The sequence below is a fragment of the Hemicordylus capensis genome, chromosome 4, assembly GCF_027244095.1.
Source record: "Hemicordylus capensis ecotype Gifberg chromosome 4, rHemCap1.1.pri, whole genome shotgun sequence".
In the NCBI taxonomy this organism is placed as follows: domain Eukaryota; kingdom Metazoa; phylum Chordata; class Lepidosauria; order Squamata; family Cordylidae; genus Hemicordylus; species Hemicordylus capensis.
In genome coordinates, this window is record NC_069660.1 from 76,017,469 (window position 1) to 76,044,360 (window position 26,892).

At 45.1% G+C, this 26,892-nt stretch overlaps 1 protein-coding gene across 4 annotated transcripts in view; it reads right to left on the reverse strand.

The window, feature by feature from the left end:
- The window catches only part of ITPR3 (inositol 1,4,5-trisphosphate receptor type 3), a 174,376-nt gene that overhangs the window by 62,239 nt on the left and 85,245 nt on the right, over window positions 1-26,892 (reverse strand). For all 4 annotated transcript variants that reach the window (XR_008306221.1, XM_053246289.1, XM_053246290.1 and 1 more), the window contains exons 4-11: window positions 15,696-15,782; window positions 14,223-14,381; window positions 13,385-13,483; window positions 13,141-13,224; window positions 11,619-11,765; window positions 10,408-10,503; window positions 2,564-2,608; window positions 1,566-1,708 (exon numbers count right to left, since the gene is read on the reverse strand). Coding sequence is in view for 3 of the 4 variants with exons in the window: in XM_053246289.1 (XP_053102264.1) it covers window positions 1,566-1,708; window positions 2,564-2,608; window positions 10,408-10,503; window positions 11,619-11,765; window positions 13,141-13,224; window positions 13,385-13,483; window positions 14,223-14,381; window positions 15,696-15,782 (860 nt within the window). In the remaining variant the exon portion in view is untranslated. The remainder of the gene's footprint in view (window positions 1-1,565; window positions 1,709-2,563; window positions 2,609-10,407; window positions 10,504-11,618; window positions 11,766-13,140; window positions 13,225-13,384; window positions 13,484-14,222; window positions 14,382-15,695; window positions 15,783-26,892) is intronic.

Here is a 26,892-nt window from a genome sequence, read left to right on the forward strand (position 1 = left end):
TGCAACCTCTCTACTCATTCTGAACATCCAGTTCTGAGGCCCAGTCATTATACACAGACAAAGACTGTGTGGCAGAGTTTGAGGACAATAAAAAGGGGAAAGGCATTAATCACATGCAAGTCCCACTGATATTAATATAACTGAAGCAGCTATATTCCATTGATTTCAACTGGACTTTATACTTACCTTCTCTAAACTATATCCATTATCCTGAATTGTATCAATTAGCTATTTAACTGACACCCTTTTGAGGATTTGTATGTGTGTGTCTACAGAATTCACATATGATATTCAACACGCCCACAGTATGAGTACAGTGTACGGACAGACAGCTATTCACACATTATGTTCAAAAGGAAGTATAGAATAGTATACTTCCTATCTGTACCCTGCATTTGAAAGTGCATGCACCCAGATACACTTTTAAAATATATGCATGTACAGTCATTCACACAAGAACATGCACATGTGTACAAACACCTATACGTACATACAACATAATGTCTGAATGGGGCTTAAGTAGACACATACAGGTGGCCCTCATTATCCACGATCGTGCGGACTGCAGTTTCATGTATCTACTGTTGGGTCTAAGAGACCAATTTCTTTGTTCGTGGTTTTAAAAATAGGCAAAATTTGCCTATCTGCAGAGTTCCTGGGTGGCCAGAAATGACTTCCAGAGGCATTTCCTGCTGCCATTTTGCAGCACGCAGCCATTTTCTGACAATTAAAAAAAACAACCCAGAATTTTTGGCAAAAAATCACAAAAATTTGGAGAATTTGCTGGGGGGCGGGCTTAGCTGGAGGCCTAGAGAGCAAAGTACTGTGCTTTATTCCACTTATTTCTGCTTTTTTGGCACTTTAAGCTTAAGGAACCTAACCCCTGGATTTCCATAGCGATAAGGTTTTGTTATTCGTGGTTTCCATATCCGCACCTATTGGGGAGAACAGAATCCCGTGAATAGCGAGGGCCACCTGTACAAGAGACTGAGGGCAGTGAATTCTGAGATGCCTATGCACTACTTACAATAGCCAATCTGTGACCCTTTCCCTACTTTTCTGACTCCTCTTGTGCCCAATCTACATTACAATGGAAGTTGAGAAGCCTCATATGTGAGGAAGATATAAAGAACTAGAAAAGAGGAAAAAGCTGGAACTGAATCTAGTTTAATCAAGTTCATAAAAGATATTCCAAGGAGGAAATCTTTGACACAGAAGGAACTGAGGTGATTCATAACAAGGGATGTACAGTACTTTCCCCCTCTCCTAGTGTTTTCTGGAACTATCGTAAACCAGTAGGCCTGTCACTCAAGACTACCCTAGCCACTAACTTTGTAATTTATAGACCATCCAGAGATTTTATATAGAGTGGTATATAAACATGATAAATAAATAAAGACAAGACCTCATACCATTTACTCAGGTGTGTAGATTCCCTTCCTGTTCCACTTCCCTTCCACATTGGTGGATTGGTTTACATGCAGAAATTGCTTATTTTGCTGGATTGTGCCCAGTTGCTCTAATCCCGCTCAAATTATTTGGGTGTTCTGGATAGAGCCACTTACCGGGGGACGAAGGAGTCAGTCTTCTGCAGTGTGGTGGGATCCAGTTCAAAGAGGGAAGCAATGTCATTGCCATGGGGCACAGCCACCAGGCGGTACTTGATTTTCTCCCCTGTGTTCCTCCGACTGGAGCGACTGGCTCCATTCTGTCATAAGAGAGGTTGCTTTTCAGTTTTGTTACTGGCAGAGCCACCACAGTTCATGCACCAAAAATGACCATGACTGTTGTGCTACAGAATCTCCAAAGGTTTCCAAAATAGCCTGTATGTAAATAAGATAAACCTGTGGCTAGAAATGCTTATATTGGTGGTGCTGGTGGTAGAAATACTATTGCCTCCTCAGCCATATATCCTTTGAGCACAGCTTCCAGCTCCATGCTCAGTAAGCAACAGTCAAGCACACAATGGCTGAGCTAAGAGTAGGGGGGAAACTGCACCAATTCATCATCTCGCCATTGCCAAAATGTAAGTCATTAGCCCTAAGCTCTCAGCAAACACTATCAATCACTCAATCTTTATTGATATGGTCACAGACCATCAAATCAGCAAATACTATGCAGGTATGTCTATCAAGTACAGTTACAATCAATATCTTATCTTCAAAATGTATATAAAATAATTCATTATAAGCAAGCAGTGGAAGGAGCAAGCAGAGACAGACAAATAGGTAGAAAGATGGTGTCTTTCTACTGGATTATTTTCAAGATAATGTATACTCCTTTACACTGTTCTTCTTCTTATAATAAGGTACATTTTCATGACTTTTAGGTGATATGCAGAAATGAAGTTTCTGCATACCAAACCATTTCCTGTAAGAGTGTTGATGTATTAATTGGAATGCTAAATGCAATGTTATCTAGGGACTGTAAGGCTCTAAATAATACAAGTATATATTACTCCAAAATCTAATAAAACTGTCACTTAAAAGAAAAAGAAAAAGATTACTCTCTGCACACTACTGTCAAATCATCACCAAGAAGTCAAATGTAGCTGCCAGCTTACCGAGCTCTTGGGCTCTCCTGTATCTCCTTTGTAACTGGGGTTTTCCTAAAAAGTTAAAGAAATAAAGAACATTAGTGTGAATAATGAGATCTTTACCTTTCAAGTTCCAAAGCAAATTCTCTTCTCTGATAGTTTATCTTTGGCATGACAATGACAATTCCGGGGGGAAAGATGGTGCAGTGGTTAGAGAGTCCCCAAAATCTTCTGCACCCACTGTTCATTTTATATTTTATTTTGAAAATATCTGGGAATATCAGTTTAAGTGAGTGCTGGCAAAACAATACTGTGCTCAAAACTAGAACAGGTCATGACGAATTTCAGTACTCATAACTTTCATACCATAAAAATGTATTTTGCTTAACTTATTAATACTGGTTCATATTCTCCAGTCTTATAAGGCTGGAGCAAGGGATACTAGTACAGAGTATGATTGTGTGTGATTTCTATTTTATATTTTGTATATATTTATAATCTTTAAAATATCAATTATAATTTACTAGATATTTCAGATATTGCTCATATGCAAAGCTGACCTTTTCCCCTAGCACTTTCCTGATTCAGTTGCCCCTTAAGAAAAAAAATCTTGTCATGAAGAATGAGTTCCATAGTCCTTTAGATTCTGGCCTTATGATACATATTACAGAGTAGGCATTTTAAAATCTTCCATAGCTCCACAGAACCTACCATGCAAGGGTGGAGGGTGATTTTCAACACTCCCTTCTTCCCCCAGAAGTAGCTTGTGCCACCCAAAAATGTCCCTCATGGCTGCATGACCCTCAAGGACATATTTTGCTTGGCACAAAACACCTTCCGGGAGAAGGAGAAATCAGCAAAAATCACCCCTCCCCTTGCAAAGTAGGTGCCATGGAGCTAAGGAAGCTCTCCACAGGAGGAACACGTCTTCCCAAAGCACAGCCATACATTATCAGGATGCTGGCCAGTGGAACTATCCTAATATGGGTAGGGTGAGTAATGTGGCTTACAATGATACACATTCAGACTTCAGCAGACACCTGTACAAACTGAGAGCAGTTTCAGTTGCTTTGGCTGGATCATTTCACTATCCAGGTGCACAAGGAAACAGGATTTGGGCAAAGCAGTTTTGAGCAACTGAAACCTGCCAGGTTATATCTCCAGAGCTACCTAAACATTAAGCATATAATCCACTAGAAGTGAGAGTAGATTTAGCTCAAAGTGTACACACAAAAAAGATCCCTCCTCTATCACCACCAACCCAAACTAAAGGAAAGAAAGGGAGAGAACTACAAAGAGGAAGTCTGATGACAACCTAACAGCTTGAAGAGGCTGCAGTAGAAGGAAATCACTGAACAGGAAGTTCAGCTGGTAAGAGCCTGGCATTGGCAGCAAACAAGCAGCAATATTATTTATGGCTCTGGTCCCAAGGCTTTCCATTGCTGCTTCATGTAAACAAGAAAGAGCTATGAGAGAGGACAAAATTTAACCCAAACCATTTCTACCAGCACAAGCAAAATAGCTCCCAAGAAAAAAGGTCTCCCTAAGCCATTTGCACACAGTTACTTCAGCATAACCATTATTACTATTATTATTATAATTGTTTATATACCACTTTCTTACAAAAAAAAATAGTTCTCAAAGCAGTTTACATAGAAAAAGTATAAGGACAAGGTGGTTCCCAAAGGGCTCACAGTCTAAAAAGAAACACAAGGTAGAGACACCAGCAGCAGCCATGGAGGAATACTGTGCTGGGTTTATCACACACCCATAAAACACCCAGTTTAACAATACAATTTCAGTATTGTTCTCACTAAGAAAGAAGTCCAAGAAATGAGAAAGTGGGATCCTTGACTTCTCTATAAGTACATACCCATTTTCCTGAACAGTTTTGTTCATGAGAACATCACCAGAGTTGAGTCCACTTCACCCCTTCCTCCCAGAGTGTGTTAATCCACCGGAAAATATGATTGAGAACACAGGAACCTCTCTATAGAGAGGGATGGAATTGAAGCTCAGTGGCAGAGCATTGGCTTTACATGCAGAATGGCCCAGGTTCAATCCTTGGCATTTCCAGAAAGAGCTGGGAAAGACTCCTGCCTGAAACCTTAGAGAAGCCTCTTCCACTGCCGACAACACTGAGATAAATGAACCAATGATCTAGCTCAATATAAGGCAGCTTCCTTTGTTCCTATGGTCCTAGCAAGGTTCAGCCCTTCCTTACCAGCCCTTCTCTGTCAGCTGTTTAAGTGATACACAGAGTAAAACACCTGAGCCCTGATGCTGGAGACCTCAGTTTGAGGCCCTCCAGTCCCTGATGCACAGTTATTGCCTATACAAGTGGACCATGTCACTCGCAGTCCCAACACCAGCGGTTTTGTGTATCTGCAGTCAGGCAATGGAGACCCGACCTCAGTATATGCTGTTTATAAATGGGTTAAAATCAGCTTGTCCATGATTCCAAGGTGGCTGGAATGACCTCTGAGGTCACTTTCAGGCACCATTTTGTTGAAAGGAACCATTTTGTGGCTCTTTAGTAAAAATAAATAAATGCATCCCGTAATTTTTTATGGAAAACTGGCCAAATTGGGGGTTTGGGGGAAAATTGGCCAAATTGGGGGTTTGGGGGGGGAGGGGAATTGCTGGACAGCTGGACACCTGGAAAGCATGGTACGTTACGTCATCTTATTTCTGCATTTTAAAGCCCCCCCCCTTTTTTTTTGCCCTCCAGGAACCAACACACACACACACCCCAAATTCCCATTGACTTCAGGTCTCATTATCTGTGGTTCTGTTATCTGCAGCTGTAGATGAGAACGGAACCTTTGGGGATAATGGGGTCCACCTGTATCACTTTCTCTCTGTCGGACAGGAGGAGGACCCCAGAGTATCTTCACAGCATTATCCTTTTTACGAGGAAAAAGGAAGGAGAGGGGAAATGTACTATTGTGTAAGTGAGTAAGGCACTGTGCCTACCAACGATCATACCTAATGCTATTTGCATGTGTATATATAACAGCAAGGCCTCCAATTTCCATTGTTTGCACATTGTTTGTGGTCTTGGAGATATGAAGTGTGGTCTGAGAAATCAGATAGTGTGGTTAGATAAGGCTCAGACAATATATGAAAGCTACATATTATGAAGCCATTATTATCATCCCACCACAACGTAGCTGGAGACAACTGCACACCTGCTCTTTATACTTAGGGTCACTGAATGGAGTCAAAGCAGAGAGAGGACAGAATGTCCATTGGCTGGAGGGGTCAGGTTTGGTCTACAATCAGCAGGAAGACTTCCTCCATTCCTCTGTCAGAATTTTCACCCCCAAAGGAAATCACTCACACCTTCGGTTGCAGCTTCCAGCCCAGGGAATACAGGGCCTATTTATTTCAAGGGAGTTGATAGCCAGAAAGTGATGTGAAGTACTGGGAATATCCATAAATGGTTAGGCTTTAGATATGCCAAATACTATACTAACAGCCATGCGTAGGGATGTGGCAAGGCTATGCATGCCAGCGATGGAGCCGCCTGATTGGCTGGGCTTGCCTCTTGGTTGGCTCTTTGAAGCTGATTGGCTGGGCACCGGTTGGCCTCTTTGAAGCTAATGGCGGCAAGGAGAGGCAGGTGAGGTAGTGGCGGCCGCGTTGGGGAACAGGTGGAGGGAAGGCAGGTGAAGCGGCGGCCCCGGCGGGGGTGGGTGGGGGCAGTGGCCCTGGTGGAGAGGCGGCGGCGGGCCCACCACAGTGAGAAGCATGCACGGTGGCGGCAGGCCTGGCCGCAGCAAGGAGAGGCAGGTGCGGCGGCGGGGCCACCCACGGCCAGGAGGCGGCAGCAGGCCCGGCCGCAGCGGGGTGGCAGCAGCAGCGAGGAGGTGGCGGCGGGCCCAGCCACCAGGCCAAAAACCGCAATGGGGGGAGAGAACTAGGCCAGGTGTGCGGGAGGCAGGAGGCAGCAGGACGGACTGGCGGCGGCTCTGTGTAGGTGGTGGGGGCAAGGGGGGGAGAGAGGAGAGACCGGGCCGGGGGGGGGGGACAGCCAGCCCCAAGGAGCGCACAGATGCTCTCTGCAAGGTTGGCTAGTTAGTATATAATTTGCTAAGAAGTATTTGTGGCTAATCCCATGTGTGGCAGCTCTCGCAACAGTTTGTGAGCGAGCTGCTGGGAGGGGGAGAGGAAAGTGACAGCGGCGGTGGCAAAGATAAGGCCAACGGGCAGGCGGGGAGAGAGAGTGGCAGGTGGCCACAAAAAAAGATGAACGGGTGGACAGGCGGGTGGGGGGGAGAAGCAGTGGACAGTGGCAGCAACTGGCCAGACGGCTGGCCAGAGAAAGAAAACGGTGGGCGGGCAGTGGGAGAGTGCCGAGTGTCCAGACAGGCCAGCTGCCGCTCCTACAAAACTGGCTGAGCAGGCAGTGAAGAGGGCAGCACATCCTCCCTCTCTGGGCCCACCTGCCAGCCAAATGACAGGCTGGGCTACACTGAGGCCACCTGCGCAGAGAGGTGAGGAGATGGAGCAGCCTCCTGAGGCAAGATGCAAGGTGCAAGGGAGCTGAATGCCACTGTGTGAAACAGGATGCTGGACTAGATAGGCCTTGGGCCTGATCCAGCAGGGCTGTTCTTATGTACTATAGATTGTGATATATTAATCTGTGGATGGCTTGAGACATTACACAGAATCCCTGTTAACACCAAGCTCCGCAGGACATCCCTAAACTTCAGGAGCACGTGCTCCCTACTCACATCCCCACACAAGAGTCTAGCTCCTTTCTAGATTAAGATTGGTTATTATGTCCAAACCCAACAATCTTTGCTTCTTCTAACCTATTTGCTTCAGAGAACCCAAAATCTGAACCCAAAAGTTTCAGATTTCGCATCTTGTGAAGCAAGTAGGTTGGAAGAAACCAAGACTGGTGGGCTAAGATGTCATGACCAAATCAAGCTTTTCCTATCCTAGAAAGGAAACAGATGCTTGTGTGGCCATGGGAGGAATAAGCGCACACTCCTGAGGTTGTGGGACATTGCAATGAGCTCGGGGCTAACAGAATGCAATATCTGAATCTGTCCTATATAAAACTGGACCAGTTCAGACATACATCCAACCAGCCCTGCCAAATCATATGGAGGGAGCACAGGTGTGCATATCTCCACCCCAACCGGTACACTGTCTCATTGGCACATATAGTAAGAAAGGTTCTGTCATGCCCTGCCTGCTCTACTGTCCTGTACCTCACTGCCTATTGTGGCAGCTGCTAACATTGCAGACAGATTCATAGGCTCCTGAAGCCCTGAGCAAGCCCCACTCTAGGAAACTGGTCACTGCCCTCTCCCTGTAGCAGAAGTATAAAAGGCTTCCTGGCTGGGGCAGGCCTTGCCTCAGTATCAAGTCAGGGTGTGCACGCAGGCTCGACATTGAGCCATTTGGCTTGATGGGTTTGTGTCGAGCCAAACCGGGCCTGGTTCAGCCTGACTTTTAGCCAAACCAGGCCCAGTTGGGCTCGAAACATACTGGTAAAGGGGAATCCAGTAAGGATTCCCCTTTACCAGTATAGTCAGGGGGAACAGGGGGCTTAGATAAAGAGAGTTGGGGTGGGAGGGGAATCGTGGTCACGCAAATGGCCTCTGCCTGTGCATGGAGGACATTTTATTGACCTCCACACACATGCAGAGGCCCAAACTGGGACTGAAACCTGCCTACTTTGGTGGGGGCAGGGGCAGGTGTCCCCACCTCCACCCTGTGGCTGCTACCACAGCCAACACCTGCGACAACTTTAAGGTAAAATTTAGCTCCCCCCCCCACCCCAACTCTTTATCCCCCTGGTCCCCCCTTCCCCTCTACTGGTAAATGGGAATCCTTACCAGTTTCCCCTTTACCAGTGTTACTTCAAACCCACCCACCCCCGCAAACCGGTCCTCTTTAGTGTGCACAAAACTGGACCGGTTCGGCTCGAGTCCTGTTCAATTCAAGTTGAACCAGTTTTTCTGGTTTTGTGCACACCCCTAATATCAAGGTCCTCTTGTGCTTGTGTGTTATCTTGTTCCTGCTGTTCTACTTGGTGTGAACCTTGGCTTCTTCCTGACTCCTGGCTTCTGTCTGACCTTCTGGCTCCTGGTGACTACTCGGCTCTGATCCTCAGTGTATTCCTGATCCCTGGCTTCTGTCTGAACCTCCTGGCTCCTGACTGACCGCCTGGCTTAACCTTTGGCAAGCTCCTGGTTCTCTCAGCCCTGGCTTTGAACATATGCCCCCGGGAACTGCTTCTCATGGCTCAGCTACAGCACAAGTTCAGACATTCTACCCCTCCTCCCCATAAAATGATAAGGCAGCAGGCTAGAGTGCTAGGTGGGGAGGAACATAGGAACCTGCCATATACTGAGTCAGACCATTGGTCTATCTAGCTCAGTATTGTCTTCACAGACTGGCAGCGACTTCTCCAAGGTTGCAGGCAGGAATCTCTCTCAGCCCTGTCTTGGAGATGCCAGGGAGGGAACTTGGAACCTTTTGCTCTTCCCAGAGCGGCTCCATCCCCTGAGGGGAATATCTTACAGTGCTCACACTTCTAGTCTCCCATTCATACGCAACCAGGGTGGACCCTGCTTAGCTAAGGGGACAAGTCATGCTTGCTACCACAAGACCAGCTCTCCTCTCCTGAGAGGAGACATGCATGTCCATACTTCTCCCCTCATGATTCCCCAGGGCTGGTTGAATGTCTCATCTGAACCAGCCCAATGAACCAGCTTCCACAAAGCCAGCACTTGAAGAAACACATTCAGCACTTGAAGAAACACATTCAAGAAGTACTTTCACATCCCCATAACACAGGTCCTCTAGAAAGCTTTGTGGTGGCTAAAGAAAAAAGGAAAGGGGGCCTCATATGGGCACTGAACCAAAAAAGGAGCAATAGAAGGATTGTTTTCCTCTCAGAAAATAAGTTCACTTACAACATATTGTCAAGTTTTATTTTCAAGTTTAGTTTTAACTCAACTTTAACCTAATTTTAATCTAATTTTAAAGCATAACATCAATAAGCATAGCAAATAAACAACAACAACAAATATTTATATATCACTTTTTAACAAAAGTGTCAAAAGTGTCCCCTGGTTCCTATTTTATGAAAAATATCTCCTCCTTTTCTTCTTGCCTCCTTTTGTTAATATTAAATAAACAAACCTGACAACCACTGTTCCCTCTAACAGGGATTCCCAGAAGTCGTTCACTACAACTCCAAGCATCCCCAGCTGCAGTGGCCTTTGGCTGGGGGTTTTGGTAGTCAACAACATCTGGGAATCCCTGTTAGATCTGGGAATCCCTGGGAATCCCTGGGAATCCCTGGGAATCCCTGGGAATCCCTGCTGACAACCAAACTATGCCTCCCACAAACCACTTAATTAATGAAGGGAATTGATAATTAGGGCTGCAATTCTATGCACACTGCCCTGAGAATATGCCCCATTGAACACAGTGGGATTTCTCAGTAACCATGCAAAGGACTGCACTGTAGAAAAACGGTTGCCATAAAACTAGGCAACATAACCTTTGTCACAGTAATGCATCCATGTATGGTTTGGGGGAAATGTTCCATTTTCAAGGCTCTATTGTCTTGAAGCCAGTGGGAGTTTGCCCATTGCTTTCAAAGGAACCCAGATCACAATATACATATCATTTGTTATATTTATATCTCACCTTTCCACCAAAGAGCTGAGGGAAGTCCATATGGTTCTTCTCCCTGCATCCCATTTTATCCTCACAACAATCTTGTAAGGAAGCTTTGGCTGAAATGTAGTGACTGCCCAAGGTCCAACACTCCATCACTACAACAAGCCAGTTCTCTCACATCAACACAGCACTATTACAGTTACTCCAGTTCCTCTCACCTCTGCTGCTAAATAGTTCCCGGTGGCAAGGTGTTTGAAGCGGTATAAGCCATTCCAGTGCCCAGCTCCACCACGACAGGGATCATGATGGACCACCTGAAGGAAAAAAAATGCCATAAGTCATGTGATTGTATCTGGGGAGGCAGCCCTGTCTGATACTTTCCTTTCTGCCACTTCAAGTCCAGCAAAAGTACAGAAATGCTTAAATGCTCTAGTTTTTCAAGGTCATTTGACTACTTGGCTGCCACACCACTAAAGCAGAAATGCCACACAAAAGCACTACTAGTGATTTGCTGTTTCTGCCAGACCTCAGAGAATTTTTAGACTCAAACAAGGGATGCTGAGACACTTCCATGTTAGGTAACATCTCAGATTTTGTCTTGCTGAACACCAAACAACCTTTTACTTCCCTGAGCTATGTGAGAAATTCTGCATCATTCCTGTCCTTAATTTTTTAACACAGAAGAGGTGCTGGAGCTCAGGAGTTAAAAACAAGGTCAGGGATGAATCCTTGTGAGCCCTGGCACAAATTAAGCCTTGCATCATCCTTAATTTAAACCACCCCAGAATACAATGCTGCTCTCTACCATCTTCCACTGGAATCTCTCTCCCTTCCTGTTATTGATCATCAGTGAGACTCAAAGCTTGAATATCAAGCACCAAACCACCCAGTTCTAACATTTAAGCTAAAGGTTTTTGTTGCGTTCTGTTTGGCTTTATTAATTTTGTTTCCAGAGTGAAAAGTTTTACAAAACATATCATTGATAAAATTATTTCACCTTACAGCAAGATAAAGCCCACACCCATCTCTTCTTTAGCAATAGCAATAGCAATAGCACTTACATTTATATACCGCTCTATAGCCGGAGCTCTCTAAGCGGTTTACAATGATTTAGCATATTGCCTCCAACAATCTGGGTACTCATTTTACTGACCTCGGAAGGATGGAAGGCTGAGTCAACCTTGAGCCCCTGGTCAGGATCGAACTTGTAACCTTCTGGTTACAGGGCGGCAGTTTTACCACTGCGCCACCAGGGGCTCTTCGGGGGCTTTATTCAGTATACAAATATTCATTTTCTTATCCTAACCCTTTCCTGCTAATCCCTTTTTTAATATAACCATGCATTCAGACGACACAGCCAGTTAGAGGAAGACAAAAGAGGCAAACCCTTTGCAAGGATGCTGAACCTGCAAATAGACCTGCTGCTCACCTCAACTTCCCAGAGTGCATTGGAGCTTGTGGCCGATGTGGCTGACTGTCGCAAAGTTGTCCGAAGAAAAACATGAAGCTTGCCCTTGTATTCATCACAAGTGAGAAATTTTTCCTGCTCTGCATGGAATAATCTGACCACATCTCCCTAGCCAAGGAAATACACAGAGATAAAGTTCAATATAAAAAGATTAAGAATCATTCTCTTTGGATGCTGTATGATATATGGAGACAGAGAAAGGATAAGTTCAGTGTAGTACCAGTATCTCAGAACCTCAGTCATAACACTAGCAATCTCAAGCTATGCTGCATTCAGTTTGGGACAGTTAACTGCAAAGTGGAGCCAGTGTGGTGTAGCACTTACATAGTGGTTAGAGTGCTGGACTAGGACCGGGGAGACCCGAGTTCAAATCCCCATTCAGCCATGAAACTAGCTGGGTGACTCTGGGCCAGTCACTTCTCTCTCAGCCTAACCTACTTCACAGGGTTGTTGTGAAAGAGAAACTCAGGTATGTAGTACACCGCTCTGGGCTCCTTGGAGGAAGAGCGGGATATAAATGGAAAAATAAAAATAAATTAAAATAATAATGATTAGTTTTGTTAAGTGATGTTTACTATGTTAAATTTGTTTGCCAGTGGGATAGCAGTAAGAATTAAATGCAATGGCTAATGTCCAGAATGGCACTATTCCTCATCTCTTCCTCATCACTGAGGCCACTAGAATTAGAGAAGCCATTCCCACGGATCAAGGGACCTTTGGTAACAATGTGGAATGCAACCCAAGTGGCTGCAGGGAGAAGGAGAAATGCAAAGAAAATGGGTGGAGACACAGAAGGAACTTTGCACTGATGAAGTGCAAGATGGATTGCTGATCAATATTACATATTTGCTTTGTTAAGCATTCTCCAGTGAATCCACCTTTGCAGAAGAAGGGAAGAGATTTTTCCCGCCCCTACAGGGTCTAAAAAAAACCACTATTAATAAACCATGAACACCTAACTAAATTGCCCTTTCCTGAGTCAGCCCATCCAGCCCAGTATTGTGTTCTCCAACTGACACCAGTTCTCCAAGATGTTAGTCATCGTGTTTTTTTCCACATCCTGCAATCTGAGATTCTTTCACTGGAGATTCTGTGGCAAACTGGCTGAGTCACAACGACCAGAGAAGTGATTTTGCTTTTAAATGACTCTCTTCTGCTTTCTGGCTTTCAGTAACGTCATTAAGAAGGGGCATATTAGCGATTAAAAGCTGATTGTAGAAATGCCCAGTTGGATATATAGAAGGAACATGCTTTTGCACATTTTGTGCACAGAATTTAATGTTGTGATTTAATGTGTTATGTGTTTTTATTTGATGTTTTAATGCTGCATTGTGAGCTGCCCAGAGAACAGTTTGTTATGGGGCAGCTAACAAATAAAGATTATTATTATTTCTTATTATTAATTAATAATTCAATATTAATTACTTATCATCATCATTTGTCTTCAAGACCTGCTCAAGATTGAAAGACACATGCTTATTACCCCTTTAAGCACTTCCTCCATGTAGTCCCGGAACTGCATGAACAAGTTGATCTTCCAGCTGGTATTGCAATTGACAGAATTCACCTAGGAAAATAAGAAGATATTGAGAGGACACACCACATATGAAGCAGATCTCAAATTAAACCCCAGAAGGAGAAAAAGCATCCCAAATAGCAGATTAACCCAAACCACTATGATCAAGTCCCCATCTTCAAATCTTTTCCCTTCTCCCAGCTTCTGGTACCTCTTTGCATCCAGGGTTGTCAGCAAGTTCATAGTTGCTGGCATGCAGTGGCTGCCCAGCATTCACAGGATTCAGGATCACTTTGTCTCCAACAACTACCTAAGGAATGATGGTGTAGTGGTTAGGGATGGTGACTTGTTCACCTTTGCTCTTTAGAACAAAGGATCCCTAAATATTCCCCAGTAAACACGTAGCAATCTGTAGACTGATATCCCATGTGTTCTTCCAAACGTTTGCTTAGCTGCTTAGATAACATATGCACTTTCCAAGCCCAAAGGATAGACTAATTCTTACATGTATGCATGCATGTCACCTAATATCTGTATCTTATCACTCATCTGAGCATGTAAATTGCTTCAATTGAAAAGCATTTTCTGCAAAGTGATATGAAACTCTTATCTGTGGTGTTTGATTTGTGATGGCTGTTTGACACACACAAATCTTCACTTGATGCTGAGGACACTGAGTGATGGATAACCAGGTGTGAAATTGTCTGATTATCCGCTCCTTTGTTTCCACTCTGACACAATGTTCTCAAATCATTCTGTTACATTTGAGCACTGGAAATGTGGTGAATTTCTGCACAGGGAATAAATTTGGGACTATGAATTCACCTTGGGAGCTCTATCACCAACTCACTGTGTACCTCCAGCCAAGTTGCTGTCCCTCCCTGAGATTCCTTATCTGTAAAAGTGACACCTACTCCACTGGAAAGTAGAGGAGCCTAAGACAATTCCAGTTTGTAAAGCCTTTGGAGGTCTACAGCTTAAAAGCTCACTCCAGAGGAGTCTTACTGAGAGCTGTCACATCACGTTCGGCCTCCTTGCTGCATACTCACATTATCTCCATTGCTCCTCAGTTTCCAGAAGGGTTGGATGAATAGCCAGGAGCCTTCATTGCCTGTAGCATCCAGCGTCACCCTCATGGCATTCTTCTCCAGCAGGGCAGGGAGGCGCTTGTTCACTGTCAGGTATTTGTTACTCTTCATGTGGAGAAGCTGGAAAACCAAACACAGTGCAGAACCGTTCCTAACTAGATCCTCAGATGGTGCTTACCAACACAGACAGCTGGAGAGAAACACAAGTCTTGCCCTTGTCAGCAGCTTCAACAAAGAGAAGGCTCTTTAGAATTATCAGCTGCATTCTAGTGAACATTCTGAAATCCAACCTTGACCCAGTCCTTACTCCACTCGGTTCTATTTCCTGCTTCATCCCAAAGTCCATTTTATCAAAATCTCAAGGCTGACAAAGAGCTTCCACATGAAGCTAAATGCTGGGGCATATAACCCTGAAGCAGGGTTGTTGTGAGGATAAAAATAATCATGTATTTAAATGTAAACATAAATAAGAACAGGCATATCCTTTACAATTAAGATAAATCCCATGTCTTCCATTGGATTTAGCACTTCACAGTAGAAGTGCTAAACCTGCTAAACCTGCAGTCCTTCCCACACATCTGGGTCTGGCTATGAAAAGAGCAACCTCTCTCTCTAGTTCCTTTGAGAAGAGATGGCCATGCTTATGAGTTATTTACTCTTCACCATTAGCGTAAATTTTCAGCTACACATAGGTGAGGACTAAAGCCAAAAACCAATGGCTTCCTCCCTGATACAGTCCTCAATCTTGGTGCCAAAATTGGTTGATTCACTCATGCATGCATATCACCCACCATCTTATCAGTTGATCTCTTAATGACTTGCTGCTTAATGTGTGAATTACTTCTACTGAAATGTATACTGTGCATGGTGTTTGATCCATTAGGGCTGTTTCACACCCACAAATCATCACTTGACTACAGTCATTGATGTTGCAGCTGGTCATTCCAATGGGCTGCATCGAGGTGGGGGGCAAATTTGAGACCTATGTTTCAGCTATTGAACTTCTTCTTATATTTTATGGGGAGAGGAGCACCACTTGAACTTCTCTCCTCAGGCACCAGTATATCTTGAGGTATTTACCCTTGGCCTCAAGCTGAAAATTAATTTCCGTGCCTTAGCTCCACTGATCAAGGTTAACTGAAGCTAGACTCCAGGAGTTACAGCTACCCAGTCCCCTGCTCAATACCTGGGCTTTGTGGCAAAGATAAGGGATGATGTGAGGCAACAGATAGGTAGTAAATCAAATCTTTATTGTTATGGTCATTTGACCAGCAAAAGATAGGTAGCTGCATGCCTGTCATCTCTATGCACTAGCATTTCTATGATACAAATAGTCCAAGACGTGAGCACTGGTGATATTCACACATCCTAAGCTAAAATATGGGTTCAGAAAGGAGACACCAAGACAATGGGAGGAGAGAGAATATTCCATACCTGTATGACGCTTCCATACTTTACCACATCCCCATGCACCTTCTTGTTCTCAGTTTCGTTCTGCTTCTGTTCCATCTGAGCTGCATGCTGTTTGGAAACACAGACCACAACAGAATGAATCCAAGCCATGAATGCAGAAAGAGCAGAGAATATTGGCAGGGGGCGGTCAAGAGTCAGGCAATGTCTTTCTGATCCAGCTAAGGGCTATACGTGCATGGAAATACTGTATGTTTCCACGTACGCATCCCTAGCTGGATGAGGAACCTGTACCCTAATGAGTCATGTGTGCATGGGTCCTAGCCCGATTTTTGCTAATCATGAGAATAGCCCCATTGTGTTGTAGTGCAGCACAATAGATAAAACAATGGGATCTTTTGAGATTCCTCAGAACTGCCCTAGCCAAGAAAGAAGGACAAGTTTTGGGCTTTATCTGCTTCTGGATTCTTGAACCAGTGTGCTGCCCTTGGTCTCCAGTGCTACCCACTTGGTTACGATCTCATGGAGCAACCTGTTACTTGGACACTGCAGCGGACACTTGCTATACCACTTAGCTGTGTTTTGCTCTGCAGGTCACCCTTGCTTCTAGGCCGTAGATCGGCTCCCTTGCCGGATCTGATCTGCACAGCCCTCCTTGCTACCACCTGGATTTGACTTCATGAGAACAGACGCTCTTTGGATCCTTCCCTGCTATCTAACTCGCTTGATTCTTCACTGCTATTTGCTGCTCCCTGGTCCATCCCAAAGAAAATAGGTCCTTCGATCGCTCCCGAGCCATGAAGAAAATGAGGTTGTATGACGACTGCTGCACCCCAACCGGGGCTCCAGCTATCCCTGTCTCTTATCTCTTAAATTCAAGAGCCTGTTTCTCTGAGCCTCCTTTCTCTGGCCAGCCTAGAAGCTACTTTACTTTGGACATTAAGCTAAATTTCCTCTTAGCAGCTGTATGATTAATCTTGTAATGTATTCTTGGAAATAATATTGCTTTTAGTGACTCTTATTCCATTGTATCCCTTACCCTCAAATAAAAGAATAAAATAAAATACCCGTATCCGTTTTTGAACATCTCTCTTAGCGAGTCATTTTCCTGTAACCAACACTTTGCATTAGTTATTCTGATGTGGTACTTCTCCACTCTGAGCTAATTTCCCCACACAAGCTGGAACACAAGTTTTGGGGTGTTTACCAGTCACCCCACGGCAGTTCCATTAATGTGTAATTCAGATTATTTGAAAACAAAGGCCATGGACATCTTTGGTTGCAGTTTAGAGAGTGAAATTAAAAATAATAGATTGTTAGGGTGTTTGAAAAATCAATTTCAACAAGTCTCTCAATTAACATATTAAAAGTAACCAAGGAAAATAACTAGTCTAAGACGCATGTACTGCCAAAGTGAGTACATATAATTTGTTTAAATTATATTGCAGGCCTTGACCAATTTTCTTTGGATCTAAGAGTCAGACAATGGACACTTCTCTGGACAGTGATGGACATTGTGGAGCAGGAGTGTAAATGGGCTTCTCTTTAACTCCTTTGCAAGTTTATTCCAAGACACGGTCTATGAACAGAGGTTACGGTCTACTGCCACAATCCAAATTCCCTGTCATCAGGGGCGTATCTAGGGTGGGGCAGGCAGGACACGTGCCCCGGGCGTCACTTGAATGGGGCACCATTCTTAAAAATTAAAAAAAAAATTAAAAATGGCTGCTGGAAACAAAATGGCCACCATGCATGCTCAAATGGGCTCTGTGAGGCCCTAGGCCATGCCAGACCTTGCAAAGGCCATTTGAGCATGCGCAGTGGCCATTTTGTTTTCAGTGGCCATTTTAAAAAAAAATTTAAAAACGGCCACCGCACATACTCAAATGGTCCCTGCGAGGCCCTCGAGGCCAGCAGGGGGAGGGGGGACCTTTGCAGACCCCCTACACATGGCCTTTAGGAAGCCCCCCTGAAGGGGCTGCAGGTAATTTCTTTAAAAATATATAATATGTCACTGTACACATGAATACTGTACACATGTGAATACTGAGCTGAAGCTTATGAGCTAGGATTGTATTCATTTGCTCTTACTTTGCTTCTTCTGATAAGTGAGTTAAATGTGATGTCTTAATAATATGGCTATTAATGGTGAGTTTGTTTTTGAATCAGTGTGAAATCCTTAGTATTAAGGCCCACTGGGAGTTTCTTGCTCTCTTTCTCTCATTTTAACTGTCTTTCTGAAATACTAGAATATATTCCAAGCAGCGACACAGTTTATTTTAATTATTTTCAGAGTATCTGGGAAAAGCCAAATTCTCCATTTATTTTTAAAACTTATGTAATAGTGATGCTACAATGCATAGCAGAGAATTAGACAGGCACTTCTGTTTAGTTTTCCAAGTACACCTCCACAGAGTATTTGGGTATTTCATGAGCCCCAGCATACTGAAATTTGTAGTTTTCCAGCATTTTTTGGTCTGGCTAAGTCCACTGCTAAATAGTTTTTGAAATATTAAAAGATTAACGAGCTTGACTTGTATTTTTCAGCTGATATTATGGTAAAATCTGAAAGATGGGTGTCAGATGTTTGGACAGGGGGCGCAATTTCAGTGCTTGCCCTAGGAGCTATTTTCCCAAGATACGCCTCTGCCTGTCATGCATTGAATGTACCCTGACTGCAATTCAGGATAGACTTAGTGGTAGAGAACATGCTTAGCATGCAGAAGGTCCCAGGTTCAATCCCTGGCATCTCTAGAAAGGGCTGGGGAAGACCCTATTTGAAACCCTGGAGAGTTGCTGATACTGAGCTTGATGTGACTCAGTATCAGTGTTCTCTCTAATTTTTTTCATCTGTGTGTGGATTGGGTTTCGTTCTGGTCAGCAGTATCAAGGCATTGAGCCGGGTCTCACTATCCATGAGACCCGGTTTCTCCAGGTGAGCGGGGAGAGCGGGCTAAGCAGGAGAGGGAGCCCTGGAGTCCTAAGCGGGAGAGCGGAAGAGGGAGCCCTGGGCAGCCAGATCGGCCGCCCACATGATTGCCCCCACCACCACCTGCAGTTTCTGGCCAGCTTTCAAGCAGGCCTGTCCCCTCCCCTCCCGCCGCTGCCTCCTCTATCTGGCGGCCCAGCCACCTCCTCACCCTGGCAGCCAGGCCCGCCGCCACCTCCCTACCGTTGATGTGTTTAGAAAACCAAAGCAACTCCATTTTACTTAGAAAACCTCATTCTAACTTAAAGTAACCCAAGCCCAAGCTCAGGGACATGATTTGCAATACTGTCTTTAACAATTGCCGTCATTACCTCTCTCCAGTTAAAAAGTATCATTAAAACTGCTAGCACTGAGCTTCTCAGGCAAGGAAGACCGGATCTAACCAAATAAGGGGGAATCACCTGACAGACAATAGAGTCAAGTTACACATGCGCATTTGAAAGGGTTAGATCACCAGCATTGGGCTGGGAGCCTCAGTAGCCATTTTGTTGATTGTATAAAAGAGAACCTCAGCTGTAACCAATTTGTATTCAACGTAGAGCAATTAGCCCGTTGAATACCTTGCTAACTGCATTTGCAATAAAGCCTCCAAATGATTCCCACTGAGTCTGTTTGATTGACTAAGAGGCGGACCCAGGGACGAACCGAATTCACATCACCATGGCCAGGCCCTCTGCCACCGGCCCACTGCCGCCGCCGCCTCCCTAATGCGACCGGGCCCACCGCCATTAGCTACACATCCGAACAGCCAATCAGTAGCTACACATCCAAACAGCCAATCAGGCGCCTCCTTCGCTGGTACGCATAGCCTTGCCACATCCTCACACATAGCTGGCTAAGAGAATTTAATTATAAGGATTATAAGGAAGAATACATTGGTGAGGGAAAAGGACAGGGAGAGAGACCATTGTTTTCTAACACTAGGTTATTTATTATTTATTCGATTTCTAGACTGCCCTTCCAAAAATGGCTCAGGGTGGTTTACAAAGAGAAATAATAAATAAATAAGATGGATTCCTGTCCCCAAAGGGCTCACAATCTAAAAAGAAACATCAGATAGACACCAGCAACAGTCACTGGATGGAATAAAAAAAACTATGAACATGTTTATCTCCATAACCACAAGCGTTAAAGACTTTTAAAAATGAAAGCCAACATTTTTAAGTCTTTCAAAAGTTTGCAGCCCACCCTCCAAAGTTAAATAGGATCCCACATGGGCAAATAGTTGATTTATATGGCAGTCCCCAAGAATTCTGTGTTGAAATTTGTTTCCTGGCTTATTTGAGGGATTTGATCCTGCCTTTCAAATATGCCTCAAGGTGGCTAACAAAACTGCACAACAATAAAACAGAAAAATACTTTAAAAAAATAGAAAACAGCACAAACATTAATAAAACAGCACATAAAAACAACAGCAAGTCAGCGAGTAAAACGCTTGATAACAGCAATCATCCAATTAAAAGGGAGACCAGATATCCTAAAAAGCCAACAGATACTATTTGAATCCCAAAGCGACTTCACCAGGTGCCAGAAAGATACATCTAGGGGGGAAATTCCATTATTCTGATGCCAACACACAAAAAAGTCCACTCTCTAGTAGACACCTGCTTAACCTCCTAAGGCAGGGACATCCAGAGATGAGCCTCTGACAAGAATATTAACTGATTCCACTTCTCACAATCAGACCATTAAATTGACCCAGCACAAGGAAAATTACCAGGGAACCTTTCTATCAGCCTGTTAAGCTCTTTCCTTCTTCTCAACTCACTTAAGGATGATGAGGATTATAACTAATAGAATTGCAGGTCAGATCAGTATCTAATAACTGGAAAAGTGGTGAGAAAAGATTTCTGAACATGCCCTGGAGGGAAGAGAAGGGCTTATGTGTGCAGAGTGCCCTGTAGTGGAAAGGAACCTCCACTTGCCATGAGTCAGATGTTTCAAAGCAAAGCCATTATCCAGGTAGGAGGTGCCTCAACCACAAATCTACCCTGGCAGAGGCTGCTGCTTGAAGGATGCTTCACTGGCAATTGAAAGCCCTTAGAAATGCTACTGCTGCTTTTATTTAAGTCAACCCCTAATCTCTCCAAAACACTGGATTAATATTTGACTCGGTTTCCAGTCTGGCAGAAAAGGAGATGAAAGCAGAGCACGCACAGTTTGGGACAGGCCCAGAGTTTCACAGAAATATGGGCGGCAAAAGGAACGGCAAGAAAAATAAGCAAATAAACCCTGAGGCTGCTGGGCTTGGTCAAAGTGTAGGAAGTATGGGAAGGAGCAGATACTGAAAGGGATCTAGGTATGCGAGGCAAAGAAAGTGCGTCTCACTGACCACCGCTGATTCTGAGAAGGGATCAGAAATAGCAGCATACATGGCCTCAGAGCCTATTTTTAATCTCCTCTGCAATTAAGCCTTTCTTTCTTAACGCCCATTAATCTACTACTGCTACCACCTGTAAGATATTGATGCTAAATGACTGCTACTACAGCCTATTAAGCTACAGCAGACTTGATGGTCTTTATACAGGGTGGCTATCCCCCAATTCCACTGAAAGCAGGGGCGTAGCAAGGTTGGAGTCGGCCTTGGGACAAAAGTGAAAATGGGCCCTTGTACCCCACCTTCTCCTCCTCCCCTTCTTCACACACACATTTGCACATGTGCATTTCCCTGGCTCAGAAATAGCTATATATTTAATTCTCTTGGGACATGCATGCCCAGGATTTCGCAGCGGAACTCTCAAGATACGCTGCGAGAGTTCTGAAGTGAGGACTGAGGAGGAAAGGGGGAAGAAAGTGCAGCCGGCCGGCGGGTGGAGGAAGGGGGAGAGAGAGGCGGCAGCAGGCGGGGGGAGAGAAAGGCGGTGGCGGGCAGCGGGTGGGGGGAGAGAAAGGCGGCAGCGGGCAGGGGAGAGAAAGGGAGTGGCAGGTAGCGGGCGAGGGAGAAAAAGGCGGTGGCAGGCAGCAGGCCGGGGGGGAGAGAAAGGCGGCGGGCGGGGAGAGAGAAAGGCAGCGGCTGGCAGCAGGTGGGGAAGAGAAAGGCAGCGGGCGGGGGAGAGAAAGGTGGTGGCAGGTGGAGGGAGAGAAAGGCAGAGGCAGGCGGGGGGAGAGAAAGGCGGCAGGCGGGGGGAGAAAAAGGCGGCAGCAGGCAGCGGGCGGGGAGAGAAAGGCGGCAGCAGGCAGGGGAGAGAAAGGCGGCAGCGGGCAGGGGAGAGAAAGGCGGCAGCGGGCGGCAGCCACGGCTCTGTGTGGGGGGAGGAACGGGAGGGGAGGAGGGCTGGAGAGCACGGGGCCAGAGAGAAGGAGAAGAGAGGAGAGACTGGGGCAGGTGAAAGAGGGAGGGGGAAACAGCCAGCCCAAAGTGCCGCACAGATGCTCTGTGCGGGGTTGGCTAGTAGATGTCATATTTTCTGAAGTGGAAATTAACCCTCTGATCAAGAGCCAACACTGTGCCTGTGAGCCAGGGAGGTGGTGGGAGGGGGAGAGTAAAGAGCAAACTGTTGCCAAGCCAATGGTCCCCCTCCCTCAGAGGCCCAGGGGCAGTTTCTTCCCCCACAACACACACTTGTTCAATTATGGCTATGCCCCTGACTGAAAGGAGTTGAGTTAGGAACTCACTACATGCAAAATCTAGTACTCTGACAAGCCGGATTCAGACATTATGCTATACTAGTTTTTTTTAGGCCCGTTAAATTAACGGGCTCTAGGAGAGTTGTGTGCTCCACCTGTGGCTGCCACGGGCGGGCCGGGCCCGCCGCCGCCTCACCCCACCCCGCGACCCAGTCTCTGGCCGGGATGTCTCCGGCCGGGCCGCGGCCGGCCTCCGTGGCTGGGCCGGGCAAGGGCCCCAAATTCTCCCTCCCGCCTGGCTCCAGCGGCGCCGCCAGGCCTCGGCGGCGGCTCCGCCACCATCTCGGCCGGCTTTCTCCGCCGCCTCTTCCCCCCGCCCGGCTTCGGCGGCGCCGCCAGGCCTCAGCCGCGCTGTGTCCTCTGGCCGAGGCAGCGGCATCGCCACCGCTTCAGCCAGTTCCCCCCGCCGCCGCATACCCGGCTTCTTCGGGGCGGCGGCTTCTGGCCACCCAAGATGGCCGCTGGGTGCTAGCGGTCGTGTCTCCCTTGCACTGTTCTGGGCATGCACTTTGCGCATGCCCAGAACAGCCCAGGGAGGCACGAACTCACGCCTTGGTGTCCGTCCATGGACGGACACCAAGGCTTTTATTAGAGAGGATGAGATATCTGTACACTCATGCACATGCTTATGTGAATGACTGTTGCTGTGTTCATTTTAAAAGTGAACCTTGATACAGGCCCTTCAAATGCATGGTGCAGATAGGAAGTGGACTTCTGTACCTGCATTCAGCATAACATGTAAAACCACTGTACCTTTATACAGATTTGTACCTGTGTACACCCATTGTATGAGTGTTAAACAGAACATATGAATGGGCCACGGAGGAGAGCTAAGCATGTCTTATCTATCTATCTATCTATCTATCTATCTATCTATCTATCTATCTATCAAATTTGTACACCGCCCCAAACTTTTGTCTCTGGGCGGTTTAGCTTATAATTCAATACAAAACAATATTATGTTTAGCTTATAATTCAATACAAAACAGAGCATAAAATTACAGTACGCATTAGTAAACAATAACATAGCTAGCAGTGATCCAGTAATGCTCAAGAATTCAAGAACTCCCTAGTCCATTCCACAACATTCCAAAGGCCTTCCTCATTTAACCAGAATCAGGCAAGAACCACTTAAGAAGGGAGTTTCATAGAAAAGATGCAGATACAGACACAGGGACCTAGATCAGGATTTCTCAAACTTTCCCCAGATGTTGTTGGGGATGCAAGGGTGGAAATCTCTTCCTTAGACCTTGCCATCACTGAATGTTGGAAAATGTAAAACCTATGTGCCACAATAGTACATCATCCTAAATTATTTTTTAAAGGTTTTGTAAATTGTAGACGATGCAATTCATTTAACGGCATTAGAGAAAGACATGCTGTTCTGGTAGCTCCAGGTCTTAACATTCACATCAGTTTCGGAGGATGAATACAACTGAAGGAAGCCCAGGTGGGTGCGCGGCTGGGGGAGTCAGTCATGTGACATGCCTCGGGGGGGGCGGCAAGGCAGTGGGCCCCTAGACAACTGTCTCCCCTTGCCCTATTATAGTTACGCCCCTGCATAAGGGGGAACATACTGGAAGAAGACTTCCTTCTTATAACCCCAATAGATCTTGACAGGGCCAGGCAAGATGGGTAAAAAGGCTTTCTGTTTCACTTAGACCTCTAACATGAACTAAAGCCAGTTCTGATGTCACAACTCAAGTGCAAAGATTTTAGAGAATAACCTCAGAGAGTGCTTCAGACTGTTGTAATACAAAATAGTGGGCTTGGATTTCCGCTCTTTATTTCTGGGCTGCTACTATTTTAGGAAATTATTTCCTCTGATTGAAACACAATTATCTGCCTAGCCTGGAAGTGGGAGGGATTCTTATATAACAAAGAATCCAATTTTTCTCAAATTATCCACACAAGGCACTATTTTAGCCAATGTTCTGTTTTTCGCTTTAAACACTGAAGCACTTTTGAAAGAGGAGGTGTGTTGTGACATTATTACTTGCTGCTGTGGCAAATCTGTTTTAAATCTGTTTTTGATGCTGTTTTGTGTTTTTCTTTTGATGTGCGATTTGCATGTTTATTTTCTTGTTTTTAAGTACTGCTGGTTTGAATAATGCTGGGAGAATGTCTTAGAAATTATGATTGAGAAATGGGGTGAACATGTTTTAAAGAAATAAATAATTATTAAATAAACAAGGCAGGAAAGGCAAGGAAGAATAGAGTGATGTCATGCTTCTCCTAAAACAGAAAACTTCCTTCCATTATATTTCAAATATTAATTTGCTAATTTGTCTCCATGTAACTAATTTGTCTCCATAGCCACAATTGCTGATGATGTACATTACTGTTTCAGTCTCATTACAAAAGGAGAAAAGTCACTGGTCAGGATCCAGAAAACCAGAGGCACAGCTAGGTATTATTGTTAGCTCTGGGAAGGAAATATTAGAAATCCAAGTGCAAGTAAGAAGGGCAGCATGATCAGATACCATGTACACACATTAATTGGTATTGGCACAGACTTCAGCATCTGAAGAATCTCAGCATTCATTTTTTAAGAAGCAAAGGGATCTATTAGGATGGTCTGCCCCAAAAGGTTATTAGATCTAATAGGATTCCAAGAAGTCTTGGAAGGATTTAGTGTTGGCTCTGCCAGTGATTCTGTTCATGCCCTGGTGGAGAACTCACCAGGCCAGTAGACATGATTGTTCCCAAGCATCTTCTCCAACACTCATTGACTTCAAAACTGGCCCCATGGTACTCTGAAGAATTACAGAAGCTGAAGCAGCAAGGTAGATGACTGGAGTGCAGGTGGAGAAAGACTTGACTCAAATCTGACAGATTACAATTTAGAGCACATTTAAAGACCTATGCTCTGGCAATGCATACAGCAAAGAAGCAACTTTGTTCTGCCCACATTGCATCCACAAGCACATGTCCAGTGGAGTTGTCCAGGATTGTGAGAAGACTAGTACATGCTTCCTCTTTTCCTGAATCTGAATTTGGAATAATCAATTAGCCTTTATAATGAGGTTTTTTGTGTGTGGATAAAATATCTCGTATTCAGGCTGGCCCCAACTCCACAATCACCACAGAGTCTATCATGGAGAGGTCCAGCAACTCCTCTGATATGGTGAGGTTGGATCAATATCAGTCTGTGACTCCTGAGGATGTGGACAAACTGTTTGGGCAGTGCAGCCTACCATGTGTTCTCCTGGGCCTAATAGACATCATAAATGCTTCTCTGAAGGAGGGCAGAATGCAATCCTGTCTTAAGGAGGTAATTATTAGACCTCTACACTGGACCTCTCAGTGTTAAGCAATTATAGGCCCTTCTCCAACCTTCCATGGCTGGGCAAGGTAATTAAGAGGATGGTGGTGGCCTCTCAGCACCAGACAGTTTTGGATGAAATTTTGGATCTCGACCTATTTCAAACTGGTTTTGGGGCGGGCTATGGGGTAAAGACTGCCTTGGTCAACCTGATGGATGATCTCCAACTAGGAATTGACAGTGGCAGTTTGGCTCTGTTGGTCCTCCTGGTTCCCCCAGTGGCTTTCAATATCATCAGCCATAGTAGCCTTCTGGATTGTCTGAGGAAGCTGGGAGTGGGGGGCACTGCTTTGTGGTGGTTCCACTCCTACCTTTTGGGAAGATTCCAGATGGTGTTGTTTGGAGACTGTCGCTCTTCAAAATGAGAGCTTCTGAATTGAGTCCCCCTGTTACGAGGGGGCTCCACACCATCTCCAATGCTTTTTAACATCTACATGAAACTGCTGGGAGAGATCATCAGGTGCAGAATGTTATCAGTATGCTGATGACACCCAAATCTATTTCTCCATGTCAGTATCACCAGGAAGAGGCATAACCTCCATAAATGCCTGCCTGGAGGATGTAATGGGCTGGATGAGAGATAACAGGCTGAGACTGAATCCAAATAAGATGGAGGTACTTCTTGTAGGATGTACTTATTGTGGGCTCTGTGGCTCAGAGCACCTTTTATCAGCCTCAGCTGATATGCCAGCAGCGATATTACCTGGATAGAGATAGCTTGGCCTTATCCAGTTACTCATGCTCTGGTAACCCCTTACTTAGATTACCGCAATGCAATGTATGTGGAGCAGCCTTTAAAAACTGTCCGGAAACTGCAGCTGTTACAAAATAGGGCTGCAATATTATTAACTGGGACTGGACGTTTGATCATATTATACTAGTGCTTCATCAGCTGCACTGGCTCCCAGTCCCTTTTCAGGCCCAATTCAAAGTGCTGACTTTAAAGCCCTAAATGGTTTGCGACTGGGTTACTCAAGAGAGCGCTTTGCCCCATATGTCCCGACTTGGACCTTAAGATCTTCTTCGGAGGCCCTCTTCTGAGTACCCTGCCAAACGAGGTGAGTCAGGTGGTTACTATGGAGAGGGCCTTTTCAGTGATTGCACCCCATTTCTAGAATACCCTCCCCAGCGAGGTTCAGCTGGCTTCATCACTTTGTTCTTTTAGACACTAGGTAAATACCTTTTTGTTCGCTCAGGCCTCTTAAATTTTGATTTTTAAATCTGACTTTTTTTTTTAAGTGTTTAATTATTTTTGTATTGTATTTTCTCTCTCCCTCCCC